The 15,833-nt window shown below is 49.7% G+C and overlaps 1 protein-coding gene across 3 annotated transcripts in view; it reads right to left on the bottom strand.

Moving 5' to 3' along the window:
- The window catches only part of Sipa1l3 (signal induced proliferation associated 1 like 3), a 218,932-nt gene that overhangs the window by 69,070 nt on the left and 134,029 nt on the right, over positions 1–15,833 (bottom strand). For all 3 annotated transcript variants that reach the window (XM_059276364.1, XM_059276377.1, XM_059276371.1), the window contains exons 4-8: positions 15,337–15,525; positions 14,542–14,716; positions 12,906–13,009; positions 9,768–9,925; positions 2,707–3,283 (exon numbers count right to left, since the gene is read on the bottom strand). In XM_059276364.1, the coding sequence (XP_059132347.1) occupies positions 2,707–3,283; positions 9,768–9,925; positions 12,906–13,009; positions 14,542–14,716; positions 15,337–15,525 (1,203 nt within the window). The remainder of the gene's footprint in view (positions 1–2,706; positions 3,284–9,767; positions 9,926–12,905; positions 13,010–14,541; positions 14,717–15,336; positions 15,526–15,833) is intronic.

Raw genomic sequence — 15,833 nt, 5'->3', positions numbered from 1 at the left:
GGAATCAGACCACAGTTCTGTTGCCACAGGCTATCTGAGCTCATGTGAGTATCCGATCCTTTCTGAGCCTCAGCTGCTTCTATCAAAAAATGAGAACAGCATCTGAGTCGGTGTGAGGACTTGGAAATGTCACATGCATAACTCGCTCAAAAAACCAATTACCGATCAGCATTTATTCAGTACTTACTGTATGTCAACCAGTCCTAAGTCTATGAGATCAGGAAGAGATCAAACACATGGAGACTTCAGGGTTCAAACCTCACCTTACCCCACCCAGGTGCTGACCAGGCCCAACCCTGCTCAGCTTCTTCCCAGCTCATGTGAGGTCAGGTGCATTCAGAATGGCAAGGCTGTGAGCCAGATGTCAGTGTACAGCATGCGACTGAAACCCTGGCTACTGTGATTTCATGAAGATGCATGAATTTCGAAGTCAGAGAATCCGAGAGCGAGGTTTAACCACTCCCAGCTGAATTTAACAGGGGGTGAAAAGACCTACAAGGGTGAGGACAGCTCTCCTCCAGTCACAGTGCTGCTGGGAGAAGTCACAGCCAGCAGTCAAGCAAGGCTGCGAGGCAACGCAAGTCACTGAAGCTTTAAAACTTTCGTGTGTGTGTGTATGTGTGTGTGTGTGTGTGTAATGAAACTTGCATATTATATAGGATTTTTAAGTACTAGAGCTTGAACTGAGGACCTCACATGTGCTGGGCAGGTGATCTTCCATGGACTCCAGCCTCAGCCCTGACATAGGATGATTACTGTTTCTATTTTCCAGCAGAGTCACTGTGATGGTTACTGTTGCTTGCCAACTTGACAGAATCCAGAATCACCTGGGAGAAGGGCCTCTGGGCTTACCTGTGGGGGATGGTTGTGATTAAGCTAATTAAGGCGGGAAGACCTGCCTACTGTGGGTGACACCATTCCCTGGGCTACTATACAAAATGGAGGAAGTGAGCTGAGTACCAGCAAGCATGCATTTCCACTCTCTGCTTGTATTGCTCCCTCAACCTCTTGTCATTGTGACTTCTCTGCCATGACGGGCTGTAACCTGGGACTGTGAGTTAAATAAACTCTTTGTACTCTAAGTCTCCCCCCTCCCCAGTACCTTATCACAGCAACAGGAAAGGAATGAGACAGTCACACAGAGTCTAGTATGTCTGGTGGTCACACAGAGGTGGCAACACTGGAGATTTGGAGCCACACCGCTGGTCTCTAGACCCTGTACTCTTAACTACTGTGGAATATGGCTTTCTCTGGCGTGCTCAGCATGCTACTACTGACCCCTCCAGAGACTGCCATCTCGGTGTTGACCTCAGTACACCTTCCTATGAGTGCACGTGTAGTCTCCGCACTTCCCGACACAATCTTCAGGCTGTCGTTACCAACTAATTTGTCACTAATCTACCACTTGCGGTTGGGCCAAGAGTTGAGTCCAAGTTGTTCACCAGGAAGAAGTCTAAGATTTCTCAACCCCTACCCTGACCACGCCTTGTGGCACTGGAGATGAAACCCAGGGTCTTAAACATGCCAGGCAAACATTCTACCACCAAACTAAACCTCTTTGTTTATTTGTTTGTTTGTTTGAGATAGGGTCTCTCTACAGCTCAACAGCTCTGGATATCCTGAAACTCACTATGTGACCAGGCTGGCTTTGAACTCACAGAGATCTGCCTCCCTCTGTTACCACCCCCCCACACCCCCGCCCCCCAAGTGCCACCAAGCCTAGCCAGGATACAACTGTTATCACACTGTAAGTCTTTGTCTTTTAACAGAAAGTTAAACCATTCATGATTATTGTAACTCCGAGTATGGACCTGAATCTAGTCATACAATTAGAGTTTGTTTCTTTCACTTTACTTTCCCTTTATTTTTTTATGTACCTTGACCCTCCTCTCTACTTTAGTGGTCTAGACTGGGGTATTCAGGTTTTTGATATCTGACATGGTGGTATGGTCTACAAAGGTAGTAGGCCACATTCACAGCTATCCTGGTTTATGTGAGGCTCAAGGGCCATAGGTTAGACAAACCTGGTCTAGAACCTTTTGAATTTATTATTTTTTTTAACTTTTAAGTATGTGTTTGTCCATGGGTAGGTGTGTGTATGAGAGTGCAGGGATCCAGTACCAACGGAGGCCAGCAATGTTGGAAACCTCTGAAGCTGGAGTTACAGGCAGTTGTGAGTTGCCCAACATGGGTGCTGGGAACTGAACTCAGATCCTCTGCAAGAGCAGTACACAATTTCAACCTCTAAGCCACCTCTCCAGGCCCCAGGAATCTTTTCCTTCTATTTTAATTCTCCCAGAGAAAAGCCCTCTTAGTTTTGGTACTGAGAACTGAACCTAGGGCCTTTATAGTACTCTACCACTGAGCTGATACCTCTAGCTCCACTTAAACATTTAGTATAAGTTTAGGCTTGCATCTTCTATCTACTTTCAGGTCAACGAACACATATTTTTGTTCTTCCGAGGCGAAGCAATGGGCAACCACAGATTCCTGGCCCATACCTTCTCCGGGAGCAAAGTGGGTGGAAGGACTCACTAGATCCTGTGTGTGTGTGGTGTGTGTGTGTGTGTGTGTGTGTGTGTGTGTGTGTGTGTGTGTGTGAGAGACAGTTCTGATTGTTAGGGCTGATGTATGTTATGCCTGGCTGCCTGGGCCAGGGAAAGTACTATAATACTCTGGAACCTTCTGCTGGGCCCCCTTTCTTACCTTCAGCCTCTGGACAATGTCCCTGATGTCCTCCTCAGAGCCCTCTGCAGCCTGCAGGAAGATGTGGTCCCCTCGGCCATAGAATATCTTCAGTGTGGAGGAGTCTGGGGTCCAGCCAATGACGTCGCCACAGTAGCAGTTGAATACTACCTCCTTGGTACGCAGGTCCAGGAGCACTACAAACTCATTGGAAATCCCCAAAATGCAGTCGATCTCCACTCCCTGGGCATAGTCTTGAGCTGCCACACGCCAGGCAATGGCCCCAGCACTGTGCTGCTCCGCTCCTGCCCTGGCCTTCGTCTTCTCCTTCTTCTTAGAGGTCAGGGAGATGAGGGTGAACTTGCCGGAGGAGTCAATGGGGGTGTTGGAGACACAGCTTTCAGCCAGGTCCTTAAGGTACTCCTGACGGGTTCTGGTGGCCATCGTGTGGAATTTGTCAGATTTGTGTGCAGCGTTCTCAGCATTAATTACCTTGGCTAGCAAAAAGTCTCTGAAGACATCAGACTTTCGGAATGTGGTTCCATTGGGGATGGGGGGACCAAAAGGAGGAGCGTCTTTGGATCGGGTCACAGCCATGCTAAGGAGGGAGAAACCATTTAGCAATGGAAAAAAAATACAACTCTTCAAAAACCAATAGGATATATTGTAAATCCAGCACTTGGAAGGCGGAGGAAGAAGGATCAGGAGTTCAAGGTCAGTTTGGGCTACTTAAGATTCCGTCTCTTGTCAGGGTGACAACAAGTCGGGCATGGCCAGCCTGGTCTACACAGTGAGTCCCAGGACAGCCTGGGCTACACAGGGAAACCCTGTCTTGAAAAACAAAACTCTCTCTAGAAAAGAAAATATAAAGTCAAAAGTAAGTTCTTCTCTCCCTTCCTTCCTGTCTGCTGTCCTGGGGATGGAACCCTGTGTAGCTCGGCAAGTGCTCAACTACTAGCCATACCCTGGCCCTGGAGTTTCTCTTTTATGAACGGAAGTGTATGTCCCATCAGTAAGTTGTTAGTTAGACTGGAAAGTTGAAGAAAAAGTCTTACAGCATATATACATATATAACATGTTACATATATTCCCTACACACACATACAGTGCTGGGGGTCAGACTCAGGGCTCGCACATGCTAAACAATTGATTTACCGCTGAACTGTATCCTCAGTCACCCTTGGTTTTCTGTGAGTCTCAGTATGAAGCCCAGGTTGGCCCTGAACTCGAGACACCCCATCTCAACTTCCTGAGTGCTGGGATCACAGCCACCACTCCTGGCTCCTGATTCCATTTAGTCTTGTTTAGATAAACTATGTGCTAGATTACAGTTTAGGGAAAAAACAAACGAACAACTTTCTTTCCTCTCTACTGTCAAAGTCAGATACAAGCCTATCGCCTTTTCTGCAGCCTGGTCATATGATTTGATTTGGTCAATGCCTTTTGAGTGAGGGCTTGAACTGTATGTGAGTGTAGGAGGGGACTGATGGACCTATACCTCTTTTTTGTTTTGTTTTGTTTTGTTTTATTGTTTTGAGACAGGGTTTCTCTGTGTAGCCCTGGCTGTCCTGGCCTTGAATGCAGAGATCTGTCTGCCTCTGCCTCCTGAGTGTGGGGATTAAAGGCGTGAGCCACCGCTGCCTGGCAAGGGACCTACACTTTTATACTCTTTTGCTGCAATGGGATGGATAGACCCCTAGGATAGCCTACTGGTCCCAGAAGGATGAAGAAAATCTGGTATAGGCTTGGACTCTAGCTGACTCTAAGCTCGACTTGTTACACACCATCAGTGGAGGACTATCTTGCTGTGGAATAATCCTTCTGTACACAGTGAATTTGTATTACTCTCATTGGTAATAAAGAACTGACTGGCCTATAGCTGGGCAGGAAGAGACTGGGTGAGAGAGTCAGACAAGGAGGATGCTGGGAAGAAGGAAGGCAGAAGTACTGGAGTACTGAACAGATGCAGAGAGAAGCAAGATAGACATGCTGTACTGAGAAAAGGTATCAAGCCATATGTCAAAGCATAGATAAGGAATATGGGTTAATATAAAATGTAAGAGTTAGCTAGTAATAAGTCTAAGCTACTGGCTGAGCATTTGTAATTAATATAAGCCTCAGTGTGTTTATTTGGGAGCTGCTGGCGGGACAGAAACTCCTGTTTAACTATCTGGCTGGATATGGAGAGTGTAGACGAACTTTAGTTCTTTTAAATACTTACTTGACACTAATATATTTTGCAAATCACCTCAACAAAGATTATTTTGAAAATCTGGAGCTAATGTGGTGGCACATGCCTGTAATCCCCTAACTCAGGAGGTAGAGGAAGGAGGATCAGGAACTCAAGGTTGTCCTCTGCTATGCAGCATGTTCGAGGCCAGCCTGGGATTCAAGAGACCCTTTCTCAAAAGAATAAGTAAACTACAGATTAAATAATACCCTATGCAACCCAAACACTACAGTACAATGCTTGTTGGCATTTGGCTGACCTCCTCGGCACCCCCCCCCCCGTCCCAACAGGGAGATGGTGTAACATTCACCCATCTGTTTGACAAGGACTTCCTGGATGCCCCTATTGGCTTTGTGGATACAGCCTTCCTGTCTTTCCACAGCTGCTGACTGAACATACAAATGGACAGACACTGATGAAGACAGAGAACTGTCGTCAGGATGGCCAGGGGTGGGGAGGGGGTGGATGGGGGAATCCCGACACGACACAGGGACACACTAGACAGAAGTAACAGCGTGTGGGGGCAGCCCCAGTGGGAAAGGGTATATGCAGAAGGAGGTATCTCGCATTTCCCATCTGCCATGCTTTCATAGGGAGGCCTCTGTCCCTGGGGTCCCACAAGCTCAGGCTTCTAAGTGAGCTTGGGCAACAGGAGGCTGATGGTGGGAGGAAAGATGCTGGGGTGCACCCACGTGCAGCCTGATGATGTGACGGGAGGCCACCTACATTGTGTCACTCCATGTACTGTACTGTCTGCTGACATCAGGGTGTAAGCACACTCTACAATGCCTGTGCAATGGGTAAATCAACCAAGGTCACACTTCTCAGAGTGTGTCCCGGTTGGTAAGTAGTGTACAACTATATTCACTTTTCTTCTTTCCTTCCCTGCCAGGCCATGATAGTGGCAAGGGCTGAGGGCTGTGGCTCTTGGTGCCTAGGTGGCCCTCTCCCAATGCCAAACTCTCACCAGCTTCTAGAAACTGTTTGTGTCAAGCCTGGGGCGGGCAGGGCTGGCTCTTTGCTGTCCCTTGTCTGGATGCTTCATTTCCCACTAAGCCATCCACACTCTGTGAGTCTCTCATCGAAATCCCTGGTGGGCAGTGGCAGCAGCAGCTCCTGCTTCTTGTTGGGTCCTCGACAGAAAGAGGTACATCTGCAAAGATCACTGTGGCTGCCTCATGTGGCACTGAGCAAGGGCAGGGGATCCAAAGATTAGTCTGACTGCTGCCTTCCACCTCTACCACTCTCTGTACAGTGTGCCTCCATGTAGGAGGGCCACACGCACACCACCCTGGGCTCAAGGGATTCTCCAGCCCCAAGGAGAAGAAGATGATTTCCTCCAATAAGCAAAGGTATGTGTGACCCCAAAGGGCAGTGCCAATGTGCCAGCCAGGTCAACCAGGATTGCTGCCAGAACTCTAATGGAGCAGCTGATACACAGAACAGCCTTGCAATTTCCCTCGGCACTCAACTGCTTAGTGACAGACTGACTTTCCTCATGGTCCTGACTCATGGCTTTAAGTCATGAAATTGTAGGTGGCTGAAGGTTCTGGATCAAGGAACAGCTGGTCCCTCACTTTTAGCCAGTGGGGCTGGGCTTGTTTATAAGCACAGGCTCAGGGAAGATGCCAGTGGCCATGAAGAAATGGCAAGAGATGAGAACTCATTGCACAACCAGATGTGTGGCCACCAGGCCTCTGATTCTCTACTGCTCAGCAGGAGCTTCTAGAACACATGCAATTACTAACTCAACAACGGTTTTGTCAGTGCCTACAGAGTGCGGGACAGGACATTTCACGGCCAGCCCTTTAAAGTCCTCTGATGTGTCAGCCAGGCACGGTGGCGATGGCCGTGATCCCAGCACTTGGGAGCTGGAGGGAGGAGAACCAGGAGTCCAAGGCCATCTTTGTATATACAGAGAGTGTGAGGTTAGCCTGGGTTACATGATGCCCATGTGTGCACGTACACATGCACACACGAAATTCAGTGGGGTGAGGTGGGAGGGCAGGGTAGGCTGGCCTCAGGCGTCTTCCCACAATTGGGGGAAGAACACAGAGCAGGTCTCCCCAGAGAGTGGGTACCTTCGAGCTGGTAAGGGACAGCTGTGGTTGTATCGCTAACATTTTCTTTCTTTAAAAATAAAGAAAAGAGGGAACACTGAAGCAAGGGAGGCAAAATGCTAACATCTGTTAAATCTGCTGGCGGGCACATGGGTGTCTGTTCCATTATTTTCTGCACTTTTCAGAATGTTTAAAATATTGCATAATAAAAGTCTTTTTAAATTAAATTGTAAAAAACAGGAAAGGGCTGTGCATCAGGAAGAAGTCACCCTGGAGACCAAGCCCGAGCTTGCCTGGAGAAGTGGGAGGTGGGGGCAGGCTCCTGGGACTACAAGGCAGGAGAGGAAGGCACAGAGAGGAGGAAGGGCACTGAGCTTAGTGGCATACCCCTAGAATCCCAGCACTCAGGTAGCTGAAGCAGGAGGATGACATGTTTGACGCCAGCTTGGGCTATGTAGTTAAGCTGTAGGCTAGCCTGAGCTATATAGCAAAGCTTTGCTTCAAAAAAGCCAAGGGCATGGTTGGGGCTATAGCTCACTGGTGCAGCACTTCCCTAGCCAACCCCTGGTACCGCCAGAAGATACATATATACAGATGTACGCCCAAACAACCAACTTACTGTGCCCCCAAACACCGAAGAAATTTTGAGTTACGGGTGCTTTGACATACTAAGTTGGACATGGTGGCTCATGTTTATAATCCCAGTACTTGGGAAGCTGAGGCAGGTGGATCACTATGGGTTTGAGGCCAACCTGAGCTACACAGCATGTTTGACACCAGCCTGGACTATGTGAAACTGTCTCAAAAACAACACAAAACAAGCCGCAGAAATAAAACGAACAAGGACTTAGTGGTAAAGTGCTTGCCCAGCATGTACAAGGTCCCGCATTTGGTCCCTTACCCTGTGCCATTCTCCAGCCACAGTAAGAATTAGTGAGGAGGAAGGGGAGAAGGGCTACCTCCACCCTCCCGCCAACCTCGGAGGCACAAGCAGGCTGCTTCCTCTTCCCAGGCGTGTGTGAACACCTGTCTCTGTCGCCAGGGCTACCTTTCAGGTGCTGAGAAACAGCAAATTGTTAAGCCCTGGACTCATTTAAGTGGTCTCGGTCCACAGAGCTAAGGAGCCAGCCAGCATCCTGCAGCTGCTGTAGGACACTCCTTGGGCCGGGGAGTGACTGATAGTGCTGGTCCCTGGCAGGCACTGGGCGATGCATCCGACACAGTTCACATCAGCTACAGCTGCATGCTGAAACCAAACTAGTAAACGCTGCTAGCTCCACTGAGACCGCCAGTGCACACAGGCAGGGGTCCTCACCCTCCCACGTCCACGGCAGCCATTTCCCAGACAGCTACATACTTCATGCCGGCTGCAGTGAGTGCAGAAACACGGTGACTCAGGCAGGCGCCAGCAAACAACCCCAAATGTCCATCCTGGGAGGACGGCGGGGAAACTGTCACCCAGCCACACAGTGGAATGTCTGGCAGTCATAGGAAAAGCATGTCATGTTCTGGTATGTGAAGACCTTTAAGACTGCTGAGTGGAAGCCTCTAGGCTATACAGCAGAGGCTCTAGCCAGCCAGCACTTGTACTGAAACATGGAAGACTATTTACATGGAATCAAGACACGGAAGCAGCAACAGCCTCTGTGAGGCTGGCTGGGCAGGAGGTCTGACTCAGCTGCATGCTCTTCTTTGCATTTTATACCCTGTTCAAACAATGGGAAACAGTACACCTTGTCTGCAGGGACAAGCTGACAGCCTGGGCCTGGGTTGCTAGGTGGGGTGCTTTCGAGGATCCAGCTCTATCCTGCTCCTAGTCTCCAAGCTCCCTTTGTCTTTCGGGGACAGCCACTAACTTGGGGAAGCCCTGACGTTAGAGAGGGCGCAGAACAGGCTTGGGACCTGGGTTACAGGTCTATGTGTGAATTACAGCCCCCGAGTCAACATGCCTGTCATCCTAACATTCAGGGGCTGAGGCAGGATGATTATGAGTCTGAAGGAAGCCTGGGCTATGCAGTGAGACTTTGTCCCTAAAACTGTCCCAAACCTACTTCTCAACTCTACCTTACAAGCAGGGCCATTCATGCAGGCGGTCCTGGGAAGCTACCACCCCCGCTTCTCCCAGGGCTGCTCTTGTGCCTCTCTGTTCTTACGCCCAGGTGCCAGCCCAGGTATTTAGCTCCCAAAGTGGCACCCGACTCCAACCTGGCCGGAGGGCCTCCACAGAGCTTCTGCACAAGGCTCAGCAACGTGTGCTCACTCTCTTTCTCCCTCCCCCTGGTTTTGAGACAGGGTCTCACACAGCCCGGGCTGACGATGATCTTGAACTTCTGATTCTCCTGCTTACACCTCCACCTCCCGAACACGGGGATTTTAGGAACGCACCACTTTGCTTGGATCGCGCAGTGCTAGGGATCAAACTCATGTTCGACCTTCGTGCACGCTGGGCAAACTCTCTACGAACTGAGCTACAACCGGCCAATCAAACCTTCCCCTCTAGCCGGGAGGGTGTTAAACTGAGTGAGGCCAGAAAATGAAGCTCCTTCCAGAACCATGGAACACCAGCTGTGCTTCCTGTGATATGCCCAAGAGTCAACACACATAAGTCTATCTTCCTGTGAATGACTGAGGTGGGGTTTCTATCATTTACAAGCAGAAACTTGCAAGAAATACAGGCTCTGATGGGAACCAGAGGGCCAGGAAGTGAGGTGATGTGGGATTTGTGATGGGGCACGTTCTCCCCACCCTCTCAGGGCCTGCCTGTGCACGGGACAGGACACTGGTGGCCATACCTATAGCAGACATTCTCAGTGCAGGGATTGTGGACTCGGACGATGATGAAGACGTGCTGGAAGTGCGAGCGGATGTTCTTGGGGGTGAAAGGCAACGCTCCAGGCTCCTGGAAGATGATCGTCACGATGTCATTTCCTATGTGCCTCTTCCTCAGCAGCTGGAAGCAGAGAGGAGGTAAGGGTCACAGACCAGCTCCAGGAATCCTACCTAGACTGCCTTGCTGGCTCCCCCACCCACTCCCACCAGAGGGCGCATGTGAGCACTGGAGCCAGGCCTTGTCCCCAGATGCTCAGAGCCCTTCTGGCTCCTTCTCAGGGGCATGGACAAGGCCAAGGAGCCCCCATATGTGGGCCCCTAGCCTCTGACACCACCTGTTCCCCTCCCCATACAGGCCCGGAAGCTCTTCAAACATTCCAGAAAAGCCTTCCGCTTATAAGCAGTGGGAATGGCTGTCCCTGCTACCCAGAGCCCCAGGTGGCTTCCTTCCTCCTTAACTCCTTGGGATTTTTCGGGATTCTGTCATCTATAGCAACTCTCCAAGATCTACCCTGCCCCCAGCATGCCCCTCTTTGCTTTCTTGTGTTCCCTACCCGATATTTATGTCCACACTTTGCACTGAGGCCCTTCCTCCCCTTGTCCCTCATCTGTCTCTTCCCATTCCGGTTTCAGTGACAAGAAAATGGGATACCGTTTTGGTTGCTGCCTGTCAGCAAAGAGCCTGACATGTAAGGAGTGCTTGGCAATCTTACTGCAGGAGGACTCAGGATGGAGGCCTTTGATCTGCTCAGGCCACATGGACAATGACAGAGGCTCACCACAACAGGCAGGCGGGGCCAATTCCAGGTGGCTCTCAGAGGGCCCAGGGAGCCACGCCCTCTCTTCCCTGCTTCCATCTCCAAGGGAGACCTGAATGGGTGTCTTCACAGTGTCTTATTTATTTGTCGGGATCATACCCCAACCCTCTTTTTTGGAAGGTGGGGGAGGCAGGTCTCATGGAGCCCAGGCTAGGACTTAAAACTCAGTACGCAGCCAAGGATAATCAACTCTTGATCCTCCTGTCTCACAAAGGAAGCTGGCCACCATGCCTGATTTTTTTGTTTTGTTTTGTTTTTTGAGACAGGGTTTCTCTGTGTAGCTTTGCACCTTTCCTGGAACTCACTCTGTAGCCCAGGCTGGCCTTGAGCTCACAGAGACCCGCCTGCCTCTGCCTCCCGAGTGCTGGATTAAAGGCGTGCGCCACCACCGCCTGGCTCTGATTTTTGTTTTAACTATTTATTTTGAGGCTGGCAGTCTCCTGCCTGAACCATTTTATCTGACCTGTTAGTTCTTTTTTGTTTGCTTATTTTGAGATAGGGTCTTCCATGTAGCTCAGGCTGTCCTGGAAGTCCTTAAGTAGATCGGGCCAGCCTGGAACTCACAGAGATCCATCTGCCTCTGCCTCTCTAGTGCTGGGATTAAAGGTGTGTGCCAACATGTACAGCACCAAAAATTTTTATTTTTTTTTGTTTGTCTTTGTTTTTTGAGACAGGGTTTCTCTATAACAGTTCTGGCTGTCCTGGAACTCACTTTGTAGACCAGGCTGGCCTCGAACTCACAAAGATCTGCCTGCCTCTGCCTCCTGAGTGCTGGGATTAAAGGTGTGCCCAATCACACCTGGCTGATTTTTAAATTTTTTATTTTGGTATGGATGGATGTTTTGCCTGCAGGCTTGTCTATGTACCATGTATGTGCTAGTGCTCTCAGAGGTCAGAAAAGGGTTTCAGATCCCCTGGGACTGGAGTTAGAGACAGTTGTAAGATACCATGTGGGTGCTGGGAATCGAATCTGGGTCGTCTGGAAGAGCAGCCCGTGCTCTTGAGCACTGAGCCATCTCCAGTTCTGGGCCTGTTAGTTCTCTGTTAGTTCTTTATGTGTCTGAACTCTATGAATGAAGTTGCTAAATACAAGACTTGCTTCCTGTGGCTAACCTCACACGAGACTCACCTCCCAGGGACATCTTCAATTCATGACCTTGCTGAACCTTCCCCAAACCCTGAGTGGCAATAACTCACGTGGCTGCTTTTCAGAAGATGGGAAAGCTTGGCTCAGAGAAGTTAAAAGTGACCTGTCTCCTGTCCTGCAGGGATGAAGGCAAACGGGGGATCCCATCTTGTTTCTGGTTTCGACTCTACAGGACGATGAACTTTCTCCAGCCCCCACTACTCAGGAACAGGCCCCCTGCTTCCTACAGGTATTGGCTGCCTCAGGCTCAGGGCCCAGGCATGGGAGCAAACACCTTTCCCAGTACCCATGAGATGTCATCAGGACCCTGTTGTCACTGTGTGGAAGAAGGACTGCAGCTCAGAGAGGTGCCATCACTCTCCTGTGGTCACAAAGCTGGCAAGGGGCAAGGAACTCAACTTCATGTTTAATCCTGATGCCAGTGCTTTTGAGAGTGTTATTAGGGTATCCTTAGGAAATGGCTTGTATTTGACTAGTTTTGACTTACAGAATCTGGGCCCTGGCCCCTGAACCATTCTCCCTTTCCAGGGTGGCCATGTATTTCAGCCTTGGCTCATGAGCCCACTCCACCCTAGGCTTAGTCTCTTTCCTCTGGTGTGACTGAAAGGTGGGGTCAGAGCATGGACCGTGGGAGCATCTCTGCCGTTGATAAAAAAGACCTATGAATGAAGCCACTACAGAGAACAGTAAGGGTGAGGATTCTCAAACCTCTAGATCCAGCCATACCTAAAACTAGCCCTCTCTCCAAGAACCCTGGGTTCTACAACCCCATTTTATGCTTTGCTTATACAGATTTGGTTTGAGTTTGTGGTCAAATTCTGTTGAGTCATTTACTCTTCTCATTCATAAAATTGGTGATGACGTAAAAGACCCCAAAGAGATGGAACAGCTGGATGTAAGCAGGGTGACCAAGGACCAGTAGGAAGATGTGGTACCAGACAGGCATCAGATCACATCAGGCACTGTCTAGAACTCCCAGGGAAATGACCATGGTACTGAGGGTCTCTAAGACCTCCATCAGATCACAGGACCATTCCAGGAGAGCCATCACTGGGCAGATGGGTTGGCGGATGGCCACCAGTCATAAGGAGGGTGAATGATTTGAGAGTAACTGTGCCCCAGCTGGGACCACTGACCTGCTGCCTGTTGTTGGGGGTGTAAGGGAGCAGGGTGGAAACATGGAACATGATCTCGTAGTCCTGGTATGTCGTGTAGAGAGAGTGGGTCCCCGTGGAGTCCGCTGGGATAGAAACACCAGTTAGTACCATAGTCCCTAAACTCCTGGGTTTCTGCCGTATCCCATAGGCCATCTGCTTGCTGGTTTTTAACGCAATGCTTTCACCTACATCCACTCTTTTAAGATGAAAGAAATAAAAAGAAATCTCCCATTATATAATGTGCTGATTACAGCATGCACCGCCACACCTGGCTGTGTGAGTGTCTTTAGAGTTTACTATATGCAAACAAACCCTCAATATACCGCCATGTTCTTAAAATACTTGGCACACAAAAGGCATCCTTCAGTACATGTTCTCCTGAGACTTACTATGTATGACAGGTGGCCCTCGCCTGTGTCCCTGACCTGTAAACATCACAGTCCTGTGGAGCTCCTGGGTGTCCTCCAGGTGACTATGGCAGAGTGTAGAGAGCACATGTGCAGCTCCTGAGTCAGACATGAGGGCTGACTTCAAATCTCCCTGGAACACATTATGCTGTTTTCCCAAGTGGGGGCACTATTAACCCTACCAGTGCTGCTTAGTACCTTCCACTGGCCTGTACCCTCACCCTGGCACCACCGGACCTTTGAGCTTCTGTTGGTCAGGCAGACAAGAAGTGGTGGCTCCAAGTTTTTGGTTTGATTTTTAGTGACACCGAGGTGGAATCTAGGGAAATGCTCCATCCTGAAGCAGTACCTGATGCCTCCCTCTGACCCACTTACTTATTGTCTGTCTGTCTATCGTTCTATCTATCCATCCATCCATCCATCCATCCATCCATCCATCCATCTATCATCTATCATCGAGACAAGGTCTTGCTTGCCTACCTGCCTGCCTGTCTGTCTATCTATCTATCTATCCATCCATCCATCCATCTATCTATCATCGAGACAAGGTCTTGCCTGCCTGTCTGTCTGTCTGTCTATCTATCTATCTATCTATCTATCTATCTATCTATCTATCTATCTATCCATCTATCTATCTATCATCTATCATCAAGACAAGGTCTTGTTATCTATCTATCTATCTATCTATCTATCTATCTATCTATCTATCTATCTATCTATCTATCCATCTATCCACCCATCCATGCATCCATCTATCTATCTATCTATCTATCTATCTATCTATCTATCTATCTATCTATCTATCATCTATCATCAAGACAAGGTCTTGTTATGTAGCCTTGGCTGGCCTGGAATGTACTATGTAGACCAGGATGACCTCATCAATACCTACCTGTTTCTGCCTTCTAAGAGCTGGGTGGGATTAAAGGCCTGCCCCATGCCACTTAACTCATTTTTTTGTCCTCCCCCCACCCACCCCAAGACAGGGTTTCCCTGTGTAACAGCACTGACCATCCTGGAACTCGATCTGTAGACCAGGCTGTCCTTGAACTCAGAGATCTGCCTGTCTCTGCCTCCCCAGTGCTGGGATTAAAGGTATGTGCCACTACTAACCAGCTGTTTGTTTTTTTGAGACAGCGTTTCTCTGTGTGGCCCTGGCTGTCCTGGAACTCAGAGATCTGCCTGCCTCTCAAGTACTCTCCACTTACTCTTGACATCCAGCTGGGCGGCGTACTTGGTGAAGCCCTTCAGACAGACCTTCTCACCCAGGAGGTCCAGGAACTCCTCAAAGGCAGGGCCAGCCTCCTCGTTGTTGTACATCTCCTCCTCCGAGCTCTGGCCTGCCTTGCAGTACAGGATGCCGACCTTGTGCTTGCGGCACAGCTGTGGGGACAGAAGAGCAGAGCAGGTCCAAGGAGGTTGGAGGGATGGGACAAGGGGAGACCTGAGGTGCTGAGGCCAGGCACTGCTGGGACCACTTGGGAACTCAAGCCACAGCCAGTAGGGAAGGAACCAGTGTGGGGCATGTCCCAGAGAAGCACAGGAAGGTACCCACTCTGCCATCTGTCTCTACACGGCTGTGTGAGTATATGATGTTCTTAAGGCAGAGCTGGGACCTGGGGCTGGCTTCCTATAGGAGATGACTGGGCATGGACTGAGACTGTGCCAAAGCTAAACCTCAGCTACTTGGGGTCTGCACATGTCTGGAAGTCCAAAAGCAATGCCAGGGGCTATGGAAAGGCCAGATGGCAGTGAGTGGGTTTGTGTTTGTATGCTGGCACACTCTCTCTCCCTCTTCATACAAACCTTGTGGTGTCAATCTCGTTCCTAGGCTGTTTCTATGACACTGCTCTTGGTACCCTCACAATGTGCTGATAGCTCCCTCCTGTTGCTCAATCTAGCTTAAGTGAGTTTGTTACTTGCTAAAAATAAGCGCAGCGATGGAGACAGAAAGGGTTGCAGGATTAGGGCTGAAGGCTGGGGCTCCTCAGCCCCTGGCTCACCCCTTGTTCATCAAGCTTCAGCAGCTGCTCTGTGACTTTGGGAGTGTTGAGAGCCAGGCGCAAGCAATGGATGTTGAGCTCTGGGATGACATATTCCAGTGCGTCCTTCAGGGGCAGGCCCCGCCCTGTCCCGTGCTTGGTGGCTGTAGGTGTGGCATCCTCTAGAATGGAGCCCCGAAGCGTGATGAGCTGCTCAACAGAGAGAAGGGATGGTCAGGGGTGTCTCAGGGCTTTGAGGGGGCTACTGCATGTGAAGGGTCCTGCCTTCACAAACAGGTATAGCTCAGTGTGGTAGTGTACAGTAATTCTAGGCACTATGAAGGTCAAGGTTGGATGATTTTGAGGCCAAGGCCAATCTGGGATACACAGTGACCTTGTCTCAAAAACAAGCAAACAAAAAGCAACAACAATAACCCCCCCCAAAACCCCACAAACACCCCCCAAACCCAGAGCTGGGTGTGGTGGGCTGTAATCTTAGCTTGGGAGGTGGAGATAAG

This window comes from Peromyscus eremicus, chromosome 1 (assembly GCF_949786415.1).
Source record: "Peromyscus eremicus chromosome 1, PerEre_H2_v1, whole genome shotgun sequence".
Lineage (NCBI taxonomy): Eukaryota > Metazoa > Chordata > Mammalia > Rodentia > Cricetidae > Peromyscus > Peromyscus eremicus.
The sequence above is the reverse complement of the archived record's forward strand: the minus strand, read 5'-3'. Positions and strand labels throughout refer to the sequence as shown.